Here is a 25,141-nt window from a genome sequence, read left to right as displayed (position 1 = left end):
CATCGGATGGCGGTCGGTCTGATGTGGTCACTGGAGATCCTGCCCGGGGATGAGGTCTGAGCTCTGGGCGTGTGGTGCTGGCTTTCCTCTCTGTCTGTTGCCCCCCCCCCCCAGCTGTTTCTCTTCTCCAGTGAATCGTGTTGGGTGGGTGGGCTTGTCTCCTGCTGCTGGTTGGGCTGGGAGTGAGGCCCTGAGTGACACGCACCTTGACTCTGCCCCCTGTAGCCAAGCTGTGTGGTCTGTGAGGCGTGAGGACTGCTCCAGAGGCTGTGGCGCTCTGGGAGCAGGGGGGCCCTTACTGCCCTCAGTGTTCGAGGGGCTCCCTGGGTTCTGTGCGACTGTGCTGAGCCCGAGGGGCGGGGCTCCTGCCTCCTCAGAGGATGTCCCTGTCCTCTGCAGTTGCGCTGTGGCCTCAGGTGATGGACCCTGCAGGGAATGGATGCTAAGGCTGATGTGGTCTCCTACTTATGCGTGATCGGTCACCCTTCTCCTCGCCTGCACGCCGAATGCTGACGCACACTCACCGTTCATTCAGGACGCCCAACACTCACTGTCACGTATGTTCATGCCGGTACCCCACACGCTCCCTCACCTCACACGCGTCCACACACTCGCATGCACGCTCACACGCACACACCATGCGCGCACTCACACCCAGTTGCACACCCACCCACACCTTTTTACTCCTGGGACCTGTAGGAGGGTGAGTTGCTCTGAGCCCCTCAGTGTGTAGACTCGGCCTTGAGAAGGAGGAGCTGGGAAGCCGTGGCGTCTTCCCCTAGGGGAATGACCTCAAAGGGGAAGGATTGTAGAGATTTCTGGTTTCTCTCTTGGTTTTGGGAAGGCGTCCAGAGTCTCTGGAAAACGGCTGGAGTCCCAGTGAGGAGGTGGGTTGGTGATGTAGCCTTTGTGCCCCTGGGAGCGCCTCAGTGAGCTGCAGCGCCCGGTTCCAGCCTGAGGGGCCCAGGACTCAGGGGGGCAAGGGCAGAGCGGGGCAGGCAGGTTGGGCAGGGCTCGGGGGGAGCCCAAAGGTAAGGTGTCCTGCTTTAGCTGGCTTTGCTCTGTCTCAGAGGCAAGGCAAATGCACAGGTTGTCCCATGGCAGCTCCGTTTCAGTGGGACACAGAGTGGCAGGCAAGAACCATTTGGAATTCAGGGACGCTCGGTGCTGGCTCCTTCCAAGGCCTCTGCCGTGTGTGGGGCCAAGGGTGCCAAGCTGTGGGGATGGCCCCCCAACCGTAGATTCTTGTCCTCTGGCCGTGGGGGGCTGTGCTGTGCTCCTTCTTGTGTCACTGTTCCGCCCGATGCTCTTTCTTTCTCAACTTCTCTTTTACCCCGAGGTCTCAGCTGGTGCCCGTTCTGATGGACGCGTCCCTGGCCTCCTGCCCAGACGCCCACCACAGCCTGCGCCCTGACCTGATGTGGCTTAAACGTGTTCTGTGCCCCTTAGAGCCCTCTCTGGTTTCTCACTTCTGTTTTGTCTTGTTTCTTGCATGTGCAGTTTCGTAAAGCACACTCGGGGTGCCGTGTCTCACAGCTCATCTGTCTCCAGCGTAAACTCACCGTGAGTTCCTCTGCTATGACACCCTCTGTGCCTTCACGGCGGCTACATGCGACACCTCCCCTACCCCTAACCGCTTTTCCACCTCCAGCCCCCTGCTCCAGGGGCAGCTCCAGGAAAGCCTTCTGCAGCTGGTCGGGGATGGTGGGCACGCTTCCTGACAGTCCCGAGTCCTGCTCTGGGCGTCAGACTCTGCGCTCGGCCCTTCCTCTCCCCACTGGTCCTCTTGTCTACTGTCTGTCCCTGTGGCGTCTCTCTGGTGTCTTGGGCATTTTCTGCTTCTCTTGAGGTGGCTGCTGCTGGGCTGCCATGGGCGCTGTGGCCCTTGTGTTTCTCCCACAAGGGAGAACGTCCAGTCGGACTCACTGAGGACATTCACGGGGTCCTCCTGCCCCATCCTTTTTTGACTTGGGAGGGGCTATATCTGGGACCCTAGGAAGCTGTCTTAGTGACAGTAGAGCCGCTCTCATGTTAGACCAGCCAGAGCCCGAGGTCGGCCACCGAAACCCCAGTGCGTCACGCTTGGAGGAGACACCAGTCTGCCTGGGGAGGTGGTCCTGGGATGGTGGCCTCCAGGGGCTTCCTCTCCAGGGTGAGGCCAAGCGCTGCAGGTGGGACGTCTCTGGAACTGTTGGCTGTGGTCTGCCCACCTGGATGGGGCAGCAGGTACTCTCTCTGGGGCCCAGTAGTGTGAGAGTGCTGGCCCTCTCTGAGCTCCTGCTCCCTGCTCGGCCGGCCTAGACCTGACATGGTGTGTCTACAGGCTGTGGGGACCCTGGTGTGTCCCAGGGTAAGAACGCTGGGTCCTGGACGACTGATTGCCAGGCTGGAGGAAGGTGTGGATGTCAGTACTGACGTGTCAACAGTGAGGGCACCCTCCCAGTACGGGCAGCTGTGCACACCTGGCTCCCTCAGCCGAGACCCGAAGCGGGGTTGTGCCGTGGACGCTCCTGTTTGGGCCTTGCGGGTGTCCACAAGGCCTGGGTTGGGTGTGGCCGAATAAGGCTCTGCCACCAAGCTGAGGTTGAGGCACTGTGGGAGCAGCTCCTCATGTGACTCCTTAAAGAGCCTTTTATAATAAGGGCTTGGTCTGGAATACTGTCACTGTGTTTCAGATGGTGGCCTGGCCCTTGCTCTCACGTTCTGGGTGTTGTGAGCTCAGTGGAGAGGTGCAGAGACCTGGGTGGCCCACACTACTTCATGAACCAGACAGAGCAGGGACCGAATAGCAACCTGGTGCAGGTCGACTCAGACACCAGCAAGGCGGGGAGGCCTGCTGTCCGGACTCCGAGGAAGCCAGACCTCTCCAAGCAGTGGGTGGGTGCAGACAGCTCCAGGTGTCGTTAGGGCCCGAAGAGGCAGGGCGACCTAGCAGGATCAGAGCCACAGGGACCTAGGGGGGCTGTGTGAGCCCGGCTGCTCCCTGTCTTGCTCCCCTGGGAAGTTCTGGGGGACTCTGCCAGCTCCATGGCACCCTGTATGTGACCGGACACATCGTCCGTTCATGGAGTTCGGCTGCTCTCTGGGAGAGAAGGAGCTGCAGCTAGAGTCAGGGGGAGAGCAGGGCCGTGTTACCAGGAGCCTGTCCTGAGCTCCCAGCCTGCACTGTCCCCACTGTCTCCATCACCTGTCTGTTCTGGCAGAGAGCTGGCCCCAGGTCTTAGGCTGCACCCAGCCCTCACCCTGAGGACCATGTGGCGCTGCGTCCCAGCCTGCGTCAGGTGGCCAGGCTGGCTGTCGGCCCTCATGGGCTCCTGTCACCCATCCCACGTGGTTCAGCATTGTTCATAGTTGGGTCCTTTATTTTGGTGCCAGGCTGGGACGGGTAGGTCCCCTGGGCTCTAGGTTGAAGTCCAAGGAATGGAAACAGAAGGTGAGGGGGTCTGTTGCAAGGTGTCCCAGGGAGCAGGGAAGGACAGTTTTGATGGCTCAGAGGAGGCAGACCAGGACCTGGTGAGGCAGTTGATGGTGTTGGTTAGCAGATGGCCAGAGAGGCCACACTTGTCCCCCATGCATTGCCCTGCCTGCCCAGCATAGGGGCTCCCAGGTGAGGGCCCGACATTGTGCTCTTTGGCTTCCATTCTTGTGAGGCAGTGCCCTGGACATGGCTCCCCGCATTGGAGCCTGGACTTCCCCTCCAAAGGGGCTGGATCTGGCATCACATACTTTGTACGGGCGAGCCGCAGGCACTGGGCTGTCCCTCGCCCGGCTGCCTCTGGCTTTGCAGGTCAGCATGGCGCTCAGTAGCCCAGGGCCCTGATGCTGGTGGCCTGTCCAGCCTGGGCCCTGGTCTGGGGCCCCTCAGGCTGTGACTCTGTGCTGTCAGTGCAGTCAGGGGTCTGGCCAAGGCTTCACCTCTTTAGAGACCTTTTTTCTGTCTTGTCTTTGCACGCGTCTGACCCTGGCTCCGTCAGTGACTTGGCTAGAGGGCCCTCTATGAGTCTAGGCTCAGAGTCGTCATCTGTGAAGTAGGGAGGTTGTGGTGAGGGTTGGAGGCAGTGAGCCACAGCACAGCGTGGCTCTGAACAGCTACCATCACAGTGGGTCCAGAAACCTCCAGAGGCTGAAGGACGAGACGCTGGCCTCAGACGAGGTTCCTGCTTGGCCAGGGTGGGCCTGAGGTCGCCTACTTTGGAGGCCTTATTCAGCACAGATTCCAGAATGCAAAGGGTTTCTCATGTACCCTGGGCTGGGGAGACCGACATGAGACTATGTGGATGAGGCTGTGGGGGGGTCAAACCTTGACGGCCTGTGCAGGGACAGCTGAGCCTGGCGTACAGGCCATGCCTGGTGCTGGAGGGCTTCTCTGCCCTTGTGGAAGGAAGGGGCTCTCTGTGGAGCCTGGAGAGTGGAGGGTATTGAGGACCACAGGAGGGAGCATCTCTAGCCCCAGACCTAACTGCTGGGCTCCTGGGAGCAAGTGGTCACTGAGCCGAGTGGCAGGTGCCTGGATAGGGCTGCCCACCTTGGGGAGCAGTCCCAGCTTATCCTTTGGCCCTGAGAGGGGGACACTGCCCCCGGCCCCTGCTCCCTGGGCTACATCTACCCCAATCCTGGGGACCTGCCTCTTCTCAGGGCCTCTCACAGACACCCCTGTCTCCTGGCCAGTGGCTGTTTTTCCAGAAGTGGAGGTGGAGAAGCCCCTCCCCGGGCAGCTCTGCTCTATGCTGAAGCAAGGCCAGCGCCCCAGGGTGGCTGCAGGGGGCTCCCTGCCTCCTGCCTCTTCCTCAGTCCTGCCCCATTTGGACGCTGCCCCCCTCCTCTCCCTGTTGGCCTTCCTAGCCAGCAGCCCACCTGCCCTGGAAGCCTGTCTGCCACCTCCTGCTGGTGCCTGTCATTCCCACTGCCCTGCATCCCTTGGCCAAGGGCCCCTGAACAGCTGCTCCAGGGTGGCCTTGAGCCCCCCACTGCCCACCCGCAGGCTGGTGCTCTCACAGTAGGTGGGGTCATGATGGGGTGGGGGCAGGGCTGAATTCTGGGCCCCCTGGGTGTCCCTTACTTGTTCTGCACTGGTTGCCGGAGGTCTCCAGGGCTCCTGCCCCCCCCCCCGCCCCGCCCTGCCCCCCGCCATCCCTCCATCGCTGCGTCCATCCGTGGCTTCCCCGGGGAGGCAGAGGGTGGGCGGGCGCGGCCCTCACCGCCGGTCTCCCCGCAGCAGGCCGCAGAACTCGGCCAAGGCGCGCTCGGTGTGGGAGCAGCGGGCCAGTCAGCTGCGGCTGCAGAACCTGAGGGCCAGCTGCGAGGCGCTGTACAGCGAGATGGACCCCGAGGAGCGGCTGCGCTACGCCACCACGCGCCACCTGCGGCCCGACATGAAGACGCACCTGGACCGGCCGCTGGTGGTGGAGCTGGGCCGCGACGGGCCGCGGGTCCCAGCCGGCGGCAAGGCCCGGCCCGAGGGCGCGGAGGCCACGGAGGGCGCCGACCCGCCGCCGCGCAGGCACCACCGGCACCGCGACAAGGCGGCGGCCTCGGCCCTGGCCCCTGCCCCGGCGGCGGCGGCGGCGGAGCAGGAGCGGGCGGACGTCCCGAAGGCCGACGGCGGGGAGCCCGGGGCGCGGGAGGAGCGGCCGCGGCCGCACCGCAGCCGCAGCAAGGAGGCTCGGAGCGAGCGCGGCCGCGGCCCAGGCCCCGAGGGCGGCCGGCGCCACCACCGGCGGGGCTCCCCGGAGGAGGCGGCCGAGCGTGAGCCCCGGCGCCACCGCGCGCACCGGCACGCGTCCGACCAGGGCAAGGACGGCGGCGGGGCCAAGGGCGAGCGGCGAGCGCGCCACCGCGGCGGACCCCGGGCCGGACCCCGAGAGGCGGGGAACGGGGAGGAGCCGGCGCGGAGGCACCGGGCCCGGCACAAGGCGCTGCCCTCGCAGGAGGACGCGGAGAAGGAAGCGGTGGAGAAGGAGGGCGAAGGCGAGGAACGCGACAAGGAGAAGGAGCTCCGGAACCACCAGCCCAAGTGAGGGAGCGCGTGTGCCCAGGGTGGACCGAGCGGCTGGCCGGGGAGGAGGCCGGGCTGGGGCTGCAGAGCTACTGATGGTGGACCTAGCCACAGGCCTGGGAGGGGGCCGGGGTCAGGGTCCACAGGGTTGGGGGTGCAGAGCTGCCTAGCAGCCCCTGTTGCACCTGGTCCCCCTGCCCTCTGTGGTGGTGACAATCCTGCCTTGATGGGGTGTCGTGTAGAATGCTTAAAACTGGGTGGGGGGGCAGGCAGGGTATCCTCGGCGAGTGTCAGCCATTAGTCCAAGGCACCCAGGCGGGAAAGAGGGCATGGGGAAAGTTGTTGGGACTGGTTTGGGACATGTTGGTGTGGGAAGAGCATAGTAGCCCCGGGGAAAAGAAAAACGTGGGGTGTGCCCGAGGGAGGCCTAAGGAGGCCACTAGGCCAAATGGTAGAAGGGAATAGGGCCAGGCTGGGTGGCCATGACACAGAGGGCCTCCTTCCGTTCCATAGCAGCCTTGTCCAGCCTGCTTCTGGCTGGGCCAGGATCTGACTCTGACTCTGTGAGCAAGCTGGGGTAACAGGAGCCCCCCAGGCTAAGGCCAGTAGTCTGCAAGAACTCCTGCAGCTGGAGGTGACCATCCGGGGTCAGCCCAGTCCGGGCACCATCTCTGTGCAGAGCCCTGTGCTGGGCCTCTTGGTCTGGTGGTGTTCTAGGCTCTTGGTGGAGTAGCTGAGGGAAACCCTCCTACCGGCTTCTTCATGCTGCAGACAGTTCCCTTTCTGTACACACTGTGATGCCAGCCGTGCCTGGTCTTGTGCCAGCGACGGACAGGAGAATCAGCCCTAAAAACATAGAAACGTACAAAGTGATAAAAACCAGAGGAAATGCCAGAGTAGCAGAGGAAGCAGCCGGGGCTTTACTTGGTCGGCATGGGGGCACATGGAGCTGGGTTTTGCAGACTGAGTAGCAGTTGGGGGCTGCATCGGACTCTGATGTGCATTCTCGGTTGCAGGGAGCCACACTGTGACCTGGAGGCCAGTGGACCAGTGGGTGTGGGCCCTGTGCACGCCTTGCCCAGCACTTGTCTGCAGAAGGTAGAGGAACAGCCAGAGGATGCAGATAATCAGCGGAATGTCACACGGATGGGCAGTCAACCCTCGGACTTGAGTGCCACTGTGCACATCCCAGTGACACTGACCGGCCCTCCTGGGGAGACCACGGCTGTTCCCAGTGAGTATCTCCCATCTGAGTGGGGCAGGGCCCACCTTGTGCAGGCCTGGTTGGCTCTCCCCCAGCCCCCTCCATGACAGCTGCTTGGGGATGGAGCCTGCCTGTGTGAACTGTCTCACCAGCTGGAGAGAAGGTCCTCTGTGCTCGGCGTCCGTGCCTTGCTGTCTGTTTTCCAGTGGCCCCGAGGAGCGCTATTACTATTTCATGTCATTTACGTGCTATTGTCCTCCCTTCCAAAGATACTTGCAAGTTACCAGCTAAGCACCAGTCAAGTGTTAGTGCTGGGGGACAGCAGGAGGGAGTGGGACCAGGGCTGCCCTTGTGGGGCTTCTAAGTCTCATCAGGAAGACAGACCCTAGGATGGTCATGACTCTTCCTAGTTATGTGAAAGCTGCTACGCACCTTGGCCCCAGACCTGATGGGGGCTGACAACTAGCCAGTGGTCTTCCCGTGACTTATGTGCTTTGTGACTCCTGCTCTGAGGTCCCCACAGGCCTTGGCCTGAGCTCTTCTTCCCCCTCCTCCCTCCCACACTCCTGATTGAGCAGCAGCTCCCTGCCCAGCCATGTGCAGGCACTGAGGGCAAGAGGCTCTTTGTGTCTGCAGGTCACTCTGTCTAGAAGGGACAGAGAGACCTGGAGGGGTCAGATACAGTCCCCTCACACTGTGTATAGCAAGTGCACAGATGGCTTGTGAGCACAAAGGTAGAGCATCCTGGGGGCGGTTGGAGAGGGCCGGGCCGTGGAAGCTGAGCTCACATGCAAGGTGTGATTAAGTTTAGTCTTGAGAAGACCAGGTGCCATGCAATGCCGGCCCGTGTTTGCAGATGTGTCCACACACACTCAGGCACGTGCACACACCCCTCACCTCTTGGGCAGATGCTCTCATCTGGGGCCTGGAAACCAGTGTACCATGCCAGGGGTAGCTGGAGCAGCCCGCTCTGGCTGCTTTGGCTTCCCCCTGTCCTTCGCTTCCTTGGGAGAGAACTTTCCCTGACCCATTCTCTGGTTTCAGCTCTCACGGATACTAGTGGGTCTGTGTTCCCAGACTCCTGGTCTGCTTCTCTCTGGCTTAAGCTCAAGGATGAGTCCAGGGTTCCCACCTGGCTTTTGTCCATGAGTCAGGTGCAGCCCCTCCTCCCCAACTCCTGGCAACCACTGATCTTTTTACCGCTTCTGTAGTTCTCCCTTTTCCAGAATGTCATGTAGTTGGAATCATACAGTGTACAGCCTTTTCAGATTGGGTTCTTGCGCTTACAATGTGCATGGAGGGTTCCGCCATGTGTTCTCATGGCTTGCTAGCCCATTTCTCTCTAGCGGTGAAGAGTAATCCATTGTCTGGCCATTCCACAGTTGATCCATGCACCTGCCGAAGGACATCTTGGTTGCTTCCAAATTTTGGCAATTATGCGTAAAGCTGTTATAAGCATCTATGTTCAGGATTTTGTATGGACATACGCTTTCAGCTCATTTGGGCAAACAGCTAAGAGCATGACTGTTGGATTGTAAGGTAAGGTTGTGTTTAGTTTTGTAAAGAGCTGGTAGTCTAAGCAAGTGGCTGTACCGTCTGGCATTCCCGCCAGCAGCGAGTGAGAACTGTTCCTCCAGCTCCTCTCCAGCATCCCGTTCTGTCAGTGTTTTGTGTTTTTGCCATTCTGATAAGTATGTAAGGGTATTTCCTTGTTCTGTTTGCAGTTCCTTAATGACACATGATGTTGAGCATCTTTTCATTTGTGTATTTGCCATCTGTATGTCTTATTTGGTGAGATAACTGTTCATACCTTTTGCGGACTTTTTAATTTTCTTATTTGAAAGAAAATTTGAGACTTAAGTTTTTGAAGAGTAGTTTAAGGTTCAAAACAAAACAAAGAGGAAGGTACAGAGAGTTCCCATGACTCTGTGCCCCCACACAAACATAGCCTCCCCCATTATCCACATTCCCCATCAGATGCTGCATCTGTTACCAGGGATGAACCTCCACGGACACATGGTAATCACCCGATGTCTGTGGTTTACTTTCGGGCTCACTCTCGGTGTTGCCCATTCCATGGGTTTGGACAAAGGTACAATGACATTTCGCCGTCACTGGAATATGACATAGAGTATTTGCCCTGCCCTAATAATTCTCTGTGCTCTGCCTCTTCATCCCTCCCCCTCCCCAACTTTAGTAACCACTTGATGTCTTTTCTGACCATGGTTTTGCCTTATTCAGAATGCAGCATATTTAGAATCATATAGTACGTAGCCTTTTTAGACTGGATTCTTGCACTTACCAATATGTATTTAAGGTTCTTCCATGTCTTTTCATGTCTTGAAAGCTCCTTTCTTTTTGGCATTGAGTAATATTTCCATTGTCTGGGTGTTCCACAGTTTACCCATTCATCTACTGAAGAACATCTTGGTCGCTTCTAAATTTTGGCAATTGTGTATAAAGCTGTTAAAAACATCTGTGTGCAAGATTTTGTGTGAACTTGATTTCAGCTTCTTTGGGTAAATACCAAGGCTCGATCATATGGCAAGAGTGTGTTCAGTTTTGTAAGAAACCACTGACCTGTCTGTAGCATTCTGCATTTTACCACTAGGAACGTACAAGCGCTCCCATTACTCCACATCCTTCCATCATTTGGTATGGTCAGTGTTCCAGATTTTGGCCATTCTCTAAGTGTGTAGTGGCACCAAATTGTTTTAATCTGCATTTCCCTAATGATGGGTGATGTGGTACATTGTTTTTATATACTTATTTGCAATTTGCATTATCTTTTTGGTTAAGATCTTTGGCATGTTTTTAAAATTAGGTTGTTTTATTGTTTTTGATTTTTTAGAGTTCTTTGTAAATTTTAGATAACGCTTCTTTTCTTATCAGCTGTGTTTTTTGCAGCTTTTCCCCTCCCGTTTGTGGCTCATCTAATTGTTCTCTTGACGTTGTCTCTCACAGAGCAGAATTTATTAACTTCAGTTCAGCTGATCCATTATGTCTTTCGTGGCTTACGTGCTTGGTGGTGTATCTAAAAGGTCATCATAAACAAGGTCATCTAGGTTTTCTCCGATGTCATCCCCTAGGGGTTTCACGGTTCTGCATTTCACATTTAGTCCTACGAGCCATTTTGACCTAACTTTTGTGAAGGGTATAATGTCTGTGTCTGTGTTCACTCCCACATATGGACATCCGGGGTTGTAGCTCCAGCTGTTGAAGAGATGGTCTTTGTCCCACTGATTACCTGTGCTTCTTTATCTTGAAGATCAGGTGGCTCGGCTTCCAGAGTCTGTTTCTGAGCTCTCTACTCCGTTCTGTTGTCCTGTTTGTCAGTTCTGTCACCAAGATGGCACTGTCTTGACCACTGTAACTTTGGAGGCAGTCTTAAAGTTGGGTGCCATTGGTCCTCTTTGTTCTTCTCCTTCTATGTTGAAATGTTGGCTGTTCTGGGTCTGTTGCTTCCCCGTAAAAATTTAGAATAGTTTTGCTGATATCCATAAAATAACTTGATGAGATTTTGAGTGGGATTGCATTGAAACTACAGGGCAAGTTGGGAAGAACTGGCACCTTGGCAGTATTGACTCTTCCTGATCACGAACAAGGGACATTTCTGTCTTTACTTAGTTCTTTGATTTCATTCAAAAGAGTTTCAGTTTTCCTTATGTAGGTCTTGTACATATTTTGTTAGATTTATACCTAAGAATTTCATTTTGGGGGGAGCTAATATAAATGATAACCATGCTTTTAATTCCAAATTGCATTAATTCATTGTTGATAAATAGGAAGGTAATTGACTTTTGTGTATTAACCTTGTATCTTGCAATCTTGCTAAAATCACTTTTTAAAAAAAGATTTTATTTATATATTTGACAGAGATCACAAGCAGACAAGAGAGGCAGGCAGAGAAAGCGGCAGGGGGTGGGAAGCAGACTTCCTGCTGAGCAGAGAGCCCAACATGGGGCTCGATCCCAGGACCTGATCAAGACCTGAGCCAAAGGCAGAGGCTTAACCCACTGAGCCACCCAGGCACCCTGTTAAAATCACATTTAGTGCCAGGAGTTTTTTTTGTTGATTCTTTTGGATTTTCTATATAGATATCACATTATCTGTGAAAAAAAAAAAAGACAGTTTTATGTCTTCCTTCCCAATCTGTGTATGTTTTCCTTTTCTTGCCTTATTACTTTAGCAAGGACATCCAACATGATGTTGAAAGGGGTGGTGAGGGGTGACACCCTTGCCCTGTAGACCCGATCTTAGTGGGAAACTTAAAATTTCTCATCATTAAGCAGGAGGTGAGCTGTCGGTTTTTTAAAGATAGACTTTACCAAGTTGAGAAAGTTCCCCTCTATTCCTAGTTTTCTGAGAGTTTTTGTGATTGATGGGTGTTAGATTTTGTCAAATGCTTTTTGCATCTATTGATAGGATCAAGTGACTTTTCTTTTTTAGTCTGTTGATGTGATCATTCAATGATTTTCAAATGTTGGAAGAGCCTTGAATACCTCGAACAGATCTCACTTGGTTATAGTATATAATTCTTTTTATACTTTCTGGGATTTGATTTGCTAGTATTTTGTTAAGAATTTTTGCATATATTCATGAGAGATATTGGTGTATAGTTTTCTTTTCTTGTAATGCCTTGTCTGGTTTTGTTACTAGGGTAATGCTGACCTCATAAAATGAGTTAGGAAGTACTCCCTTTGCTTCTGTCCTTTGAAAGAGATTGTTGACAACTGGGATAATCTCTTCCTTAAAGTTGGGTAGAATTCATCAGTGAACCCATCCGGGCCCGATGCTTTCTGTTTTGGAAGGTAGTTAAGTTATGAATTAATCTCTTTAATAGATAGAACTCTATTTACATTGTCTAGTTCTTCTCGTGTGAGTTTTGGCATATTTGTCCTCCAAGGACTTGGCCCATTTCATGTAAGTTATCGAATTTGTGGGCATAGAGGTGTTCATAGTGTTCTTTTATTATCCTTTTCATGTTCATGAGATCAATATTAATGTCCCCTCTTTCATTTCTTCTATTAGTAATTTGTGTTTTCCCTCTTTTTTCTTAGTTAGCCTAATGATTTTAATTTAAATTTGATGATCTTTTCAAAAAAACAGTTGCATTGGTTTTGTTGATATTCTTTCTTTATTTTATGTTTTCAATTTCAGTGATTTATGCTCTTTTTTTTGATTTTTTAAAAAAAATTATTTAGTTAGTTTTTGCGAGAGAGAAGGATGGCGGGGAGGGGAGAGGGAGGGAGAGAATCTTTTTTTTTTTTTTTTTTTTAGCATTTATTTATTTGACAGACAGAGATCACACGCAGGCAGAGAGGCAGGCAGAGAGAGGGGGGGAAGCAGGCTCCCCGCTGAGGAGAGAGACTGATGCGGGGCTTGATCCCAGCATCTCGGGACCATGACCAGGCAGAGGCTTTAACCCACTGAGCCACCCAGGTGCCCCAGGAGGCAGAGAATCTTAAGCAGGCTTTACACCCAGTTTACACGACCTGTAGCTCCATCTCCTGACCCTGAGATCATGACCTGGGCCGAAATCAAGAGTCAGACGCTCAACCAACTGAGCCACTCAAGTGCCCTCTGCTCTATTCTTATTAATGTCTTTTCTTTTGCTGACTTATAACGTTTTGTTTGTTCGTTTGTTTCCTACAGTGGGAGCTTAGATTACTGATTTTAAGTCTTTCTTTTCAGATGTATGCTTTCAGTGCTGTACATTTCCTTGTAAGCACTGCTTTTGCTGCATCCAGCAAACTGATAAGTTTCATTTTCATTTAGTTAAAAATATTTTTACATTTCTCTTGAGATTCCTCTTTGACCCATGTATTACTTAGTGTGTTATTTAATTTCTACATATTTTGGGATTTTCCAGTTATCTTTATCTTATGATTTCTAGTTCAATTCCATTTTAGTATGAGAACAGACATTTTTGCCCACTTTTTAATTGGGTTGTTTATTTTCTAACTGTTGAGTTTTAAGATTCCTTTCTACGTTTTGGATACCAGTGTTTTATCAGATATGTGGTTTGCAAATAATTTCCGCCTGTTTGTGGCTTGTCCTTTCATTCTTTTAATGTCTCCTGTTTTTAATTATTACTGGTACGAGGGTTAATTTGGTTTCTGTCATGGCTTCTGCTAGGGGCAGAAATCTAGGCTATTGACTTTTTAATGGCAATTTTGTATCCTCTTTCTTTTCTGAACCCTCAAATTGTATATTAGTTGTAGCATCGACTCTTTGATTTTTTTTTTTCCCAAGTGTATTTTCAAGACTTCTACAAATACAGTGCTAACTATTCCTTTCCAGTCTCGGACTTCTCAAGATCCTTTGCTTTTTTTTTTTTTTAAGATTTTATTTATTTGTTTGACAGACAGAGATCACAAGTAGGCAGAGAGGCAGGCAGAGAGAGAGAGATGGAAGCAGGCTCCCCGCTGAGCAGAGAGCTCGATGCGGGGCTCGGTCCCAGGACCCTGAGATCATGACCTGAGCCGAAGGCAGAGGCTTAACCCACTGACCCAACCAGGGGCCTTTTTTTTTTTTTTTTTAATTTTAAAGTTTTTTTTTTGCATGATTGCACTGGCTAATATGCTATCAGGTAACAGTGGAGTTAGTGGGTATCCTTACCTTGTTTCTGCCTGTATGAAATTAGATTCTGGTTTTAGGCTTGAGAGGGGTGTGTGTGTGTGTGTGTGTGTGTCAGTTTAAGTAAAATCAAGGTGCAGTACCCATTAGTTCCTATTTCAATAAGTGTTTGTCTGCAGTAGATGTTAAATTTTATTGAAGGCCTTTTCAGCACCCTAGACATCATATACTTTCCCTCTTAAATATGGGGATTTATGGTAATGAACTTTTTGCTATTGAACTGTCTTTGAGATCTTAGAATAAATCCCACTTTGTTAACATTTTTTTTAAAGATTTTATTTATCTATTTGACAGATAGAGATCACAGATCACAAGTAGGCAGAGAGGCAGGCAGAGAGAGAGAGGGAAGCAGGCTCCCTGCTGAGCAGAGAGCCCGATGCGGGGTTTGATCCCAGGACCCTGAGACCATGACCTGAGCGGAAAGCAGAGGCTTTAACCACTGAGCCACCCAGGCGCCCCTGTTAATATTATTTTTAAAGATTTTTATTTTTAAGTAATCTTTACATCCAATGTGGGGCTCGAACTCATATCCCCAAGATGAAGAGTCACATGTTCTACTGACTGAGCTAGCTAGCCGCTCCAATTAACACATTTTTTACTGTGATGTTACAGTCTGTTAATATTTTATGTAGGATTTTTGGGTTGACCCAAATTCCAGACCGAATTTCAACATGGACGCCTTCCCTGCCCCCCACCCCTTCACCCAGTACCAAGCAATTCTCAGACACCAGTAGGGTGTCCCAGATTCAACTCACTTCTGATACTGCTGACCAGTAGATAGCATCAGGTTCCACAGCTTAAGGGTTCAGAAGACTTCCCTAGAAGTCCTAGAAGACTTCCCCCCACACTCCACTTCGGGCACCCCAGGCTGTCACCTCTGCTTCTGACCTATCAGTTACAGATTGGACTTCTGACCCACTTTAAGTTCTTTGGGTTGCTCACAGAGCTCTGGGAAACACTGAACGTTTGCCAGTTTGTTAAAGGCTGTGATGCATGGTAAGAATCAAGAACGAGGTGAAGAGATACTTGGGGTGTGGGCTGGGAAGAGGGTGTAGAGCTTCCATGCCCTCTGTTGGCACACCACTCTTCCCAGTCTCCACCTGCTCACCAGCCCCGAGGCTCCCTGAACCCAGTCTTTGGGTTTTTATGGAGGCTTTGTTGCAGTCCTGATTTACTAAGTCATTGGCCATTGGCTGGTTCCTCCTCCAGCCTCTATTCCCTCCCTGGAAGTCGGGGTTGCGGCTGAGTGTCTCAACCCTCTAGTCACATGGCTCCTTCTCTGGCCAACCTGCTCCCACCCTTGGGTGGAGTCCAGAAGTCATCCTTCAGGGTACCTGTGTCACCTTTCAGGCTCTGAAGCGTTCTCAAGAACTATGGATGAAGGCCAAACGTCTGAGAAATATACTGTGGTCATCTGAGTGACCAAACATGTATTTTTTATATCATTATATTGCATATTTTGTTTTATTTATTATTTTTAAAATCTAAATTCAATTAATGAACATATAATGTATTATTGGTTTACAGGTATAGAGGGCAGTGATTCATCAATCATATAATTACGTATTTTATTTATTTTTTAAAAATTTTAAAAAATTTTAAATTAACATATAATGTATTATTAGCCCCAGGGGTACAGGTCTATGAATCGCCAGGTTTACACACTTCACAGCACTCACCATAGCACATACCTTCCTAATTGCATATTTTAAAGTGAGATGTGTTCTGTAGCTTTCTTATCCTATGTTCAAGTATCATATGGTTTAGATATGAATGCTGTGTAGTTCCCTGATATTTAATTTCATTAATCCATTACTGAAAACTGAATGTTGTTATGTTGCCATTTCCTATTATTTTAAATGGGAAAATTATAATGTATATAAAAATTTTAATGTATTAAAGTTGGTTGTACTCAAAATCCCCAATTAATTTTTGAAAACAGAACTGTTTTCAAACTGTTTCAAACTGTTTTCTCTCAAAATAAATAAATAAATCTCTCTTTTTTAAAGATTTTATTTATTTACTTGACAGAGAGAGATCACAAGTAGGCAGAGAGGCAGGCAGAGAGAGAGAGAGAGAGAGGAAAGCAGGCTCTCCACTCAGCAGAGAGCCCGATGCGGGACTCGATCCCAGGACCCCGGGATCATGACCTGAGCCGAAGGCAGCGGCTTAACCCACTGAGCCACCCAGGCGCCCTAAATAAATAAATCTTAATGAATACAGCTCAAGGACAGGTAAATAGTGTAAATAAAAACCACCCGGTTAGGACACAGAATGCCTACCGCATTTTCCCTGATCACCACAGCTAAACGGGTTGTCCACGGGCAGTTGCTGTGCACACCTTCATAGCAGCTTCTGCGCTTTTCAGAAACGTCCACGCATAATTCTAATCGTCAACCAGCTGAACTCGGAATCTTGGCTGAGAGTTTTTCCCATGTTCTTTGGGTTACAGATGTTATATTGCGGGGTGCCTGAGTAGCTCAGTGGATCAAGCAGCGGAGTCCTGATTTCTGCTCAGGACACCATCTCCGAGTCCTGGGGTGGGGCCCTGGGTCTGGCTGCACACTCAGCAGGGGTCTGCTTCCTTTCTCTCTACCCCCTCCTGGGCTCGTTCTCTTTCTCTCTCACGTGAATAAATCAATCTTTAAAAAATGTTATTTTGGGTTTGGGGGAAGTATACATTTTTCCTACGTAAATGTCAGCCAGAAGAACCCCAACAACACTGCAGTGCAGGATGCATGTTCTGAAGTGCGCGTGTCATCAGACTGAGGTTTGCCCAAGGTGTTCCCTATATGCTGTGCCTCTTGCTGAGTCACAGAAGGCATTAGAATGTTTTCTTCTTTTTCTTTCCTGGGATCGTGTAAGTAGCATTAAGATTGCTTGGTCTCTCAAGATTTGGTGGAATTCCCTGGTGAAATCATCTGGGTCCGGTTTCTTTGGGAAAGATAATTCTTTGATAATTTTTCTTTTCTGTCTGGATATTGTCTGTTTAAACTTCTTATCTCTTGTCTCCTGAGATCTATTTGGCAGATAGAATTTCCTGGTCATTCGATCTGGGTTTTCCAATTTATGTATGTATGTATGGTTAGACAAAGAAGTGGTGTAAGTTTTTTTAAAAATTTCCTGTTTTACCCCCTTAATCATTTTTTATCCTGTGTATTTTATGTTTCCTCCCTTTTTTCTTGTTTAGATTAGTGATTTATATATTCTGTAGGTTTTCATGAAGAGAACCAACATTTGATTTTATTGATAGTTCTACTGTGATTTTGATTTTTAACCTGTGACTTCCCAATTTTGTCTTTATTATTTCTCTCTTACCTTTTTGTTTTACTTTGTTGTTCATTTGTTAGCTTCCTGAGTTAGACACTTAGTTTACTTATTTTATTCTTTAATTTTTGATATGTGATTACTGAAGGTTATGAATTTTCCTCTGATTAATAATGTAATCATATGCTGTAATTCTGACATTCGATGTCTTCATTTTCATCAGATTTTAAAGAAATTATGTAACTTTGGTTTGCCTTTCCTCCAGGTGCTTATAGATTCCTTGGGATTTTCTGCATAAAGAATCAAGTCATCTGCTAGTGGACAGTTTATTTTTCACGTTCTGATGTGTGTGTGTCTTTTTTCCTTTCCCCCCTCGTTGCACTGTCAGCTTCCAGAACTGTGTGAACAGCAGGGGTGAGAACTGATGTCCTTCTCTTAGTCTTCTCTTGTGGGAGGAGGGAACAGGCAGTCTTTCGACGTGTGAAGTATGATGTTAGCTCTCGTTTTTAGTCTTGGGTTTTTTGGGGTGGGGGGTATTGGTTGATGTTCTTTATCAAGTTGAGGGACTTCCCCTCTGTTCCCTTTTCTTGAGAGTGTTGGCATTAAATCAGTGCTACATTTTGTCAGACGGTTTTCTGCGTCAGTCAGTGGGACCCTGTGGTTGTTCTTTGGTGATGCGGTAGTTTGCACTGGTTGGTCTTCAGATGCCAGGTCAGCCTTGCGTCCCTGGGTTAAGCTCTGCTGGCCGCTGTACACAGCCATTTGTGTATACTGTATGCACATTTGTATATACTGTATAGAGTATACATTTGTGTATACTGCTGAATTGTGTTTGTTAATGTCTGGTTAAGGAGTTTTGCCTCTGTATTCATGAGAGATATTAGTACTTTTCTTTCTTTCCTTTTTATTTTTTGTGCTGTCTTTGGGTTTGGTATCACAATGGTACTGAATTCATAATTTGAACTGGAAAGTGTTTCTTCTGTGTTTTAGAGGTGAGTGTGTGGAACTGGTGCTCATTGTCCTTTTGACGTTTCGTAGACTTTGCCAATGAAACATATCTTTTTGGAATTAAAAAAAACAGTCCTCAATGGTGACAAGGCTGTTATCTGTTTCATACCAGCACCTGCCAGTTTTCTGTCTAGACCTGTCAGTGGCTGGGAAGGGGTGCTCAAGTCTTTAACCAGAAATGTGGCTTTGTCGTGTCTGTCTCAGTTCTGTAGGCCTCGCGTCGCATACTTGCGTCCCTGCTGTTGAGCACGTGCACACGGAGAATTGCCGTCTTCTTGAGAGGTCGGCTCTTTCATCATCGTGTGATGTGTCTTTCTGTACCTGATGATTTTCTTTGCTCTGACGTCTACTTTATCTGACATGAATATATCTACTCCTACTTTGTTTTGATTAATATTTGCATGGTATATCTTTTTCACCTATGTTCAAACTAGCTATATGGTTATATTTTAAGTTAGTTTCTTACAGACAGTGCATGAATGGGTCGTGTTTCAGGTCTGTTTTCTATTTGGCGTATTCAGACGATTTATATTTGATGTAATTGTACGTATTATGACAAGTCTGCTGTTTAATTTTTCTTTATTCTTTGTTTTTTATTTCTCTCGTTTCTTTCTTTCTTTTTTTCTTTTTTGCCCTCCCATGGGTTACTTATTACATATTTTAGAGTTTCATTTTGATTTATCTGCAGTACTTTTGAGTCTGTCTCTTTGTATTGTTTTTTGAATGGTTGCTCAAGGTATCACATTACATATATAACGTATCCCAGTCTACTGGGTTTGTTATTTTACCAGTTTAAGTGAAATATAGTAGGTTTACCTCTTTTTCCTTCCTGTGTATGGGTGTCATGATTATTTCCTCCACATACATTTAGAATCACCTCAGTGTATGTTTTAGTTTGTGCTTCAAGTGTCCAGCGTAGTGTAGAAAACTCGAGAGGAGAAGGAGAATGTGTTGTATTTACCCATACTTTTACTTCTTCTGTTGTTCTTTCTTCTTTCCTGATATTCCAGTATTTCTTCTTTCATAATTTACTTTCTGTTTAGAGGGTCTTTCTTATTATTTCCTTTAGGGCAGGTCTGCAGCTGACAAGTTATTCACGTTTCCCTTCATCTGAGAGTGTCTGGATTTTCCCTTCATTCCTGAAGGGTGTCTACACTGGGTATAAATTCTGGGTTGACAGTTCTTTTTTTTTCAGCACTTGAAAAAACGTGTGCCTCTTCCTTCTGACCTCCATGGTTTCTGATGAGAAATCCACTGTCATTCGAATTGTTTTCTTCCTATAGGTAAGCTGTTGTTTCTCTCTTGCTGCTTTCAAGATTTTTTTCTTTGTCTTTATATTTCAGAAGTTTGATTATGATGTATTTTGGCATGGGTTTCTTTAGGTTTATTGTGGTTGGGATTTGCTCAGCTTCTTGAATTTGTAGGTTTGTGTCTTTCTGCCAAATTTGGAAATTTTTCATTCATTCTGTCTTTGAATACATCTTCAGCTCCTCCCTCTTTCTCTTTTCTTTCCAGGACTCTGTTAGCATGAATGGTAGATCTTTTGTCTTAGTCCCAGAGGTCCCTGAAGCTCTGTTCACTTTTTTCAGTCTATTCTCTCTCTGTTGTTCTGATTGGGTGATTTCTATTGTGCTGTCTTCCAGCTCAATGATTCTTTCCTCTGTGCCTTCCATTCTGCTGCTGAGCCCATTTATTGAGTTTTTTCATTTGTTATTGTATTTTTTCAGTTCTAAAATTTATATTTAATTCTTTCTCTCTCCTATTTTTTTGCTGACGATTTTCTGTTTCTTTGCTGAGATTTTTTTTCATTTGTTTCCAGTATGTTTTTAATTGTCTGCTGAAGTATTTTTATGATGGTGCTTTGAAATTATTTTCAAATAATTCTAACATCTGTATTGTCTTGGTGTCTATTGATTGTCTTTTCTCATTCAAATTAGCATTTTCCTGGTTCTTGGTGACAAGTGATTTTTTTTTTTTTAAGATTTTATTTATTTGTCAGAGAGAGAGAGAGAGCGAGCACAGGCAGAGTGGTAGGCAGAGTCAGAGGGAGAGGCAGGCTCCCTGCAGAGCAAGGAGCCCGATGTGGGACTCGATCCCAGGATGCTGGGATCATGACCTGAGCCGAAGGCAGCTGCTTAACCAACTGAGCCACCCAGGCGTCCCGTGATTTTTTAATTGAACCCTAGATATTTTAAGATTATATTGGAAACCGGGGCACCTGGGTGGCTCAGTGAGTTAAGCCTCTGCCTTTGGCTCAGGCCATGGTCTCAGGGTCCTGTGATCGAGTCCTCTATCGGGCTCTCTGCTTGGCACGGAGCCTGTCTCCCCCTTTTTTCTCTGCCTACTTGTGAATTCTCTCTCTCTGTCAAATAATAAATTAATAACTCTTAAAAAAATATATTATGAACCTCTGAGCTTTACTTAAGTCTTCTGTTTTAGCTGGCCCGTGATTCCCCTCCAGCAGGGGCAGGGTGGGCAAGCTCTTCATTACTGGCCGACGGAAGTGAAAGCACAGGTTTCTCATTCGACTCTCATGGACACCCACAGCCAGTGGAAACAGGTGCCTTGCTCTTGCTGGGCCTCCGCTGATACCACCCGGAGAGAGGTGGAAGTGCCTTGGCAGTGCTCCCCGCATGACCTGTCCTGACACAGTGCAGGGAGAGCTCATTACCTCTGGGTGGTGGTTAAGTCCATGACTGTCTACTATGATTCACTCTGGCAAGTAAAAGGGAGGGATGCCTCATTATTTTTTGGGTAGAAATTGCAGTTCAGGCTGCCCATGTGATCTTCATTGATCTCACATGGATTGCGGGGGGTCTTTGTTCCTGCAGGGTCAGGATGAAAGTCTCTGCTCCCTACTTGTCTCTCTGATTTCTACCCTGGGAGGGCTACAGGCTAGTGAGGATAGAAGTCTGCACTTCCGATTTGGCCTCTGCTCATATGAGCCAAGATGGAGCTACAGTTTTTTCTGGGGTGTTTGACTATAGTAGAGTGTTTATTGTCCATAAGTTTCCTGTCTTTATAGGCTGCATCTTTCCTGGTCCTGTTGTTAGGGAGAGCTTTTAAAAATCTGTGCCTGCTGAGATTTCTGGGTTGCTGGCTTCTCCTGCACCAAACTTAGATGAGGCATAGAAGAAAACCCAGAGAAGAAAAACTTTCTGCCGTGTTGTTCCTCAGGCCCCAAGGTCCCTAACTGATCTGGCTTCTCTCCACCTTTCAGAATCTTAGTTTGGTCTTATATGGTGCCTAGGGGTTTTTGTTGTGCTTAGTGGGATGCATCTTTCCAAGAGCTCAAGTCTTGAGTTAATTTTTATATATGGTATGAGGTGAGGGTAGAGGATTTTTTATTCCCTTCCTCCTCCCCACACGGATATGCATTTGTTCTGTTGCCGCTTGTTGTAAAGGTTATCCTTTTTTTTTTCATAGAATGTCTTTGGCACTTTTATCAAAAATCCTGGCTCATTTCCCCCTGTCTTCATCTTGCGATGATTTCAGTCATGTCTGTTTTCCGCTGGACTCCTTGTGGTTTCTGAGGTAGTCTTGTCTTTCTCTTTTACTTCATTTCTCAGATGATTTCTTTTTCAGTTTCTCTCCTGACTTTGGTCAGCTCTCATCTCTCCTCTCCTGGTTTTCCATATATTCTTATTTCAAGCTTTTAACCTTATTTGTGGTGGTTTTTCTCATTAGCAATTGCTGGTCTAATTGTATTTGATCCATGTTGGAAAGTTGTGTTGTGGGACGCCTGGGTGGCTCAGTTGGTTGGACGACTGCCTTCGGCTCAGGTCGTGATCCTGGAGTCCCGGGATCGAGTCCCGCATCAGGCTCCCAGCTCCATGGGGAGTCTGCTTCTCCCTCTGACCTTCTCCTCGCCCATGTTCTTTCTCACTGTCTCTCTCTCAAATAAATAAATAAAATCTTAAAAAAAAAAAATTAAAAAAAAAAAACCAAAAAAAAAAGAAAGTTGTGTTGTAGTTCGCTTTTCCTCTGCCTTGTGGTGTTTTTTTTTTTTTTTTTTTTTTTGTGGAGCATTTTTTATTAGCTGAAACATTTTATCCTTACTTTCTGTTTTCTTTTGCTAGAAGCTTTGTGGGGCGGTCGGGTTCCATTTTCTGATGATGAAGAAGCGTGTTGAATTTCCGGAGACCAGTGATTACATGTGATTGTGGGGGGAAGATGCAGGGGCTCCAGTGCCTTCCCTGCTCTCTAGTTCAAAAGTCAGCCCAGTGAACTGCAGCCTCTGTGTTCAGTGGCACCTTGCTGGGGGTGACGGCCAGCTCTAGCTTGTTTCTCTTTCCCTTCATCACAAAGGGGCTGACGTGGGCTGCTCCCTTCCAAGTGTGTCTTTTTTGCGTCCAGAAGCAGTGTCTTCCCCAGGCTGCTGGTGTCAGGCCCGTGTGCTTGGCGGTGGCAGGGCTCCGATCTCAGTATCCCTCTGCTTAGGGTGCGGCCCCCTCTTCTGAGGACAAACACTGTGTCCCACTGCCACCTAGATCCTGCTGTCCTCTCCCTCCTCCACGCAATCCCTGCTCGACGCCTGCTTGTGCAGGCTTCAGTGTTCACTTCCTCACTGACATGTAAGTTCAGGCCGATACTCATTTTCCGGGTGCTGTAGGGTTGGACTGTGAGTGATTTTACTAGCTTTCCTTGCTGGCTGTGTGAGTATCAGTGACTGCCATCATCTGTGGGACACCATTTTATCTTTTTAGTTTCTCCTGGATTTGTAGTTGTGATCACTGTGACATTTCTAATTTCCTTCCCTTGGTAACCTCCTTTTCTCCTACATCTTTGTCTAGTTAAATAGACTCAATTTTTGGCTTTCTTGATCTTCTCCATTGTATCTTTGTTTTATGTTTTTATTTATTATTTTTTCTTCCACTTTCTCTATCTACATCATAATATTCTTTCTCCCAATTACTAGTGGGACACGCAGCTCCTGGCATGTAAGCTCCTCCACTTTGCTGGTGTGTTCATGCTTTTAACCTTTGCTTTAAGAAGGGTTTTAGTTGTGTCTTATGAATTTTGAAACACCATAGTTTTCATACTTCTAAATCTTTTTCCAGGTTTCATTATGATTTCTCATGACCCATGACTTATTTATAAGTGTTGTTTTGTTTTTGAATTTCCTCATGGCAGAAGTTTCCTAATTTTTTTTTGCCATCGATATCATTTTATTTTCTAATATTTCATCAATTCTGGTATTTTAGATCATCCATTTGACTTTTCCTCCCCTTGTGTTTGAAGAACACTTTTGGATTTATTTCTTTTAGTGAGTTTTTTTTTTTTTTAAAGATTTTATTGATTTATTTGTCAGAGAGAAAGAGAGAGGGAGAGCACATAAGCAGCAGGAGAGACAGAGAGAGAGAGGAGCAGGCTCCCTGCTGGGCAAGGAGCCCCATGTGGGACTCGATCCCAGGACACCAGGATCATGACCTGAGCTGAAGGCAGCGGCTGAGCCAACTGAGCCACCCAGGTGTCCCTCTTTTAGTGAGGTTTGATGGTGGTAAATTCTCGGTTTGCTTGAAAAATCTTTATTTTAACCATTGTTAGTAAAAAGTAGGTTTTTAAAATATTATTTATTTATTTGACAGAGAGAGAGAGAGAGAGAGATCACAAGTAGGCAGAGAGGCAGGCAGAGGCAGAGGGGGGACGGGGAAGCCGGCTCCCCGCTGAGCCGAGAGCCCGATGCGGGAGTCCATCCCAGGACCCTGAGATCATGACCCGAGCCGAAGGCAGAGGCTTAACTCACTGAGCCACCCAGGTGCCCCCAAAGTGGTTTTGTTTTGTGTGGAATTCTAGTTTGTTAGTGATTTTCTGTCCACGGTGCCACCATTCCTGTCTTTTCCCACCTGCCGTTCTTGTGGAGAACGCAGCCGTCTGTCTGAATTGCTCTTCTGTGGGGTCCTGCTTCTCTCCAGGCTGCTTAAAGGAAAACTTTTTTACTGTGGAAAATCAGAGCATTGGAAGTAGAGACACAAGTATAATGAATCCACATATTCTGTTACCCATCCTTAAGCAATTATCTACATTTTGTTAATCTTCGCTTTGAACCTTCTCATTTTTTCCCCTGCTTTTTTTTTTTTAAAGATTTTATTTATTTATTTGACAGACAGAGATCACAAGTAGGCAGAGAGACAGGCAGAGAGAGGGGGAAGCAGGCTCCCTGCTGAGCAGAGAGCCCGATGCGGGGCTTGATCCTAGGACCCTGAGATCCGACCTGAGCCGAAGGCAGAGGCTTTAACCCACTGAGCCCCCCAGGCACCCCTCCCTGTGCTTTTTGTATATGATTTGTATATGTTTATGGTTTTGTATATGATTTTAGGTCTAACTGTGCCTGTAAGCATCTTGAACAATTAAGGATGTACAACCACAGAGCATTCTTAGACCTAGCAATACTGACAATAATTTCACAATATTACTTAATGTCGATCTGAAGTTTAAATTTTACCAATTATCTAAAAAATAACTTTTTACCATTGATTTGTTAGGATCAGGATCAAAACAAGGTTGACTCCTCTGCTGTTGCTTGATCTGTGTCTCTTTCACTCTGTAACAACTTCGTTTCTCTTGTTTTATGCCATCTTTTGTTGAGGAGGCCCTGTCGTTGGTCCTGTAGGCCTTCCCTCCGTTCTGCATTTCCTCACGGTGTCATTTGATACCGTCCTGGGTCCTCAGCGTCTCCTGGTAACTGGAAATTCAGTCTAAGGCCGAGCTTCTGAGCTTGTTTTGTTGGTGGCGGCAGGCCTGTGGTTTTAAGGCTCTTCAGCAACATCTCTGGCCTTTCCTCTCCAGATGCTGGCAGCACCCTAACCCTGGGCAACTGAAACATGTCTCCAGAAGTGACCAGATGTCCCCGGGAGGCAGAATTGCCCTTGTTTGTAAACTATAGATCTAGAGACTTGGTTGGAATCCAACGAAACTCTTCCGGGAAGCTTCGCAGGCGGGGTGGGCTTCCTGCTACCCTTACATGGGACACGTCGTGTCTAGTGTCACATGTTTTCCTTTTTGCTGCATGACAGTGGTTGGTCCTG

General features: G+C 48.3%; 1 protein-coding gene across 8 annotated transcripts in view; it reads left to right on the top strand.

Annotated features, from left to right (window-relative positions):
• CACNA1B (calcium voltage-gated channel subunit alpha1 B) overlaps positions 1-25,141 on the top strand; it is a 176,193-nt gene that overhangs the window by 80,346 nt on the left and 70,706 nt on the right. For 5 of the 8 annotated variants that reach the window (XM_044264402.1, XM_044264399.1, XM_044264401.1 and 2 more), the window contains exons 19-20: positions 5,219-6,013; positions 7,012-7,229. In XM_044264402.1, the coding sequence (XP_044120337.1) occupies positions 5,219-6,013; positions 7,012-7,229 (1,013 nt within the window). Of the gene's footprint in view, positions 1-1,500; positions 1,564-5,215; positions 6,014-7,011; positions 7,230-25,141 lie in introns of all 8 variants that reach the window. The other 3 variants (XM_044264397.1, XM_044264404.1, XM_044264403.1) reach the window with 2 other exon arrangements.

This window comes from Neovison vison, chromosome 9, assembly GCF_020171115.1.
Source record: "Neovison vison isolate M4711 chromosome 9, ASM_NN_V1, whole genome shotgun sequence".
NCBI lineage: Eukaryota > Metazoa > Chordata > Mammalia > Carnivora > Mustelidae > Neogale > Neogale vison.
This window is presented reverse-complemented; position numbering and strand designations above follow the sequence as displayed.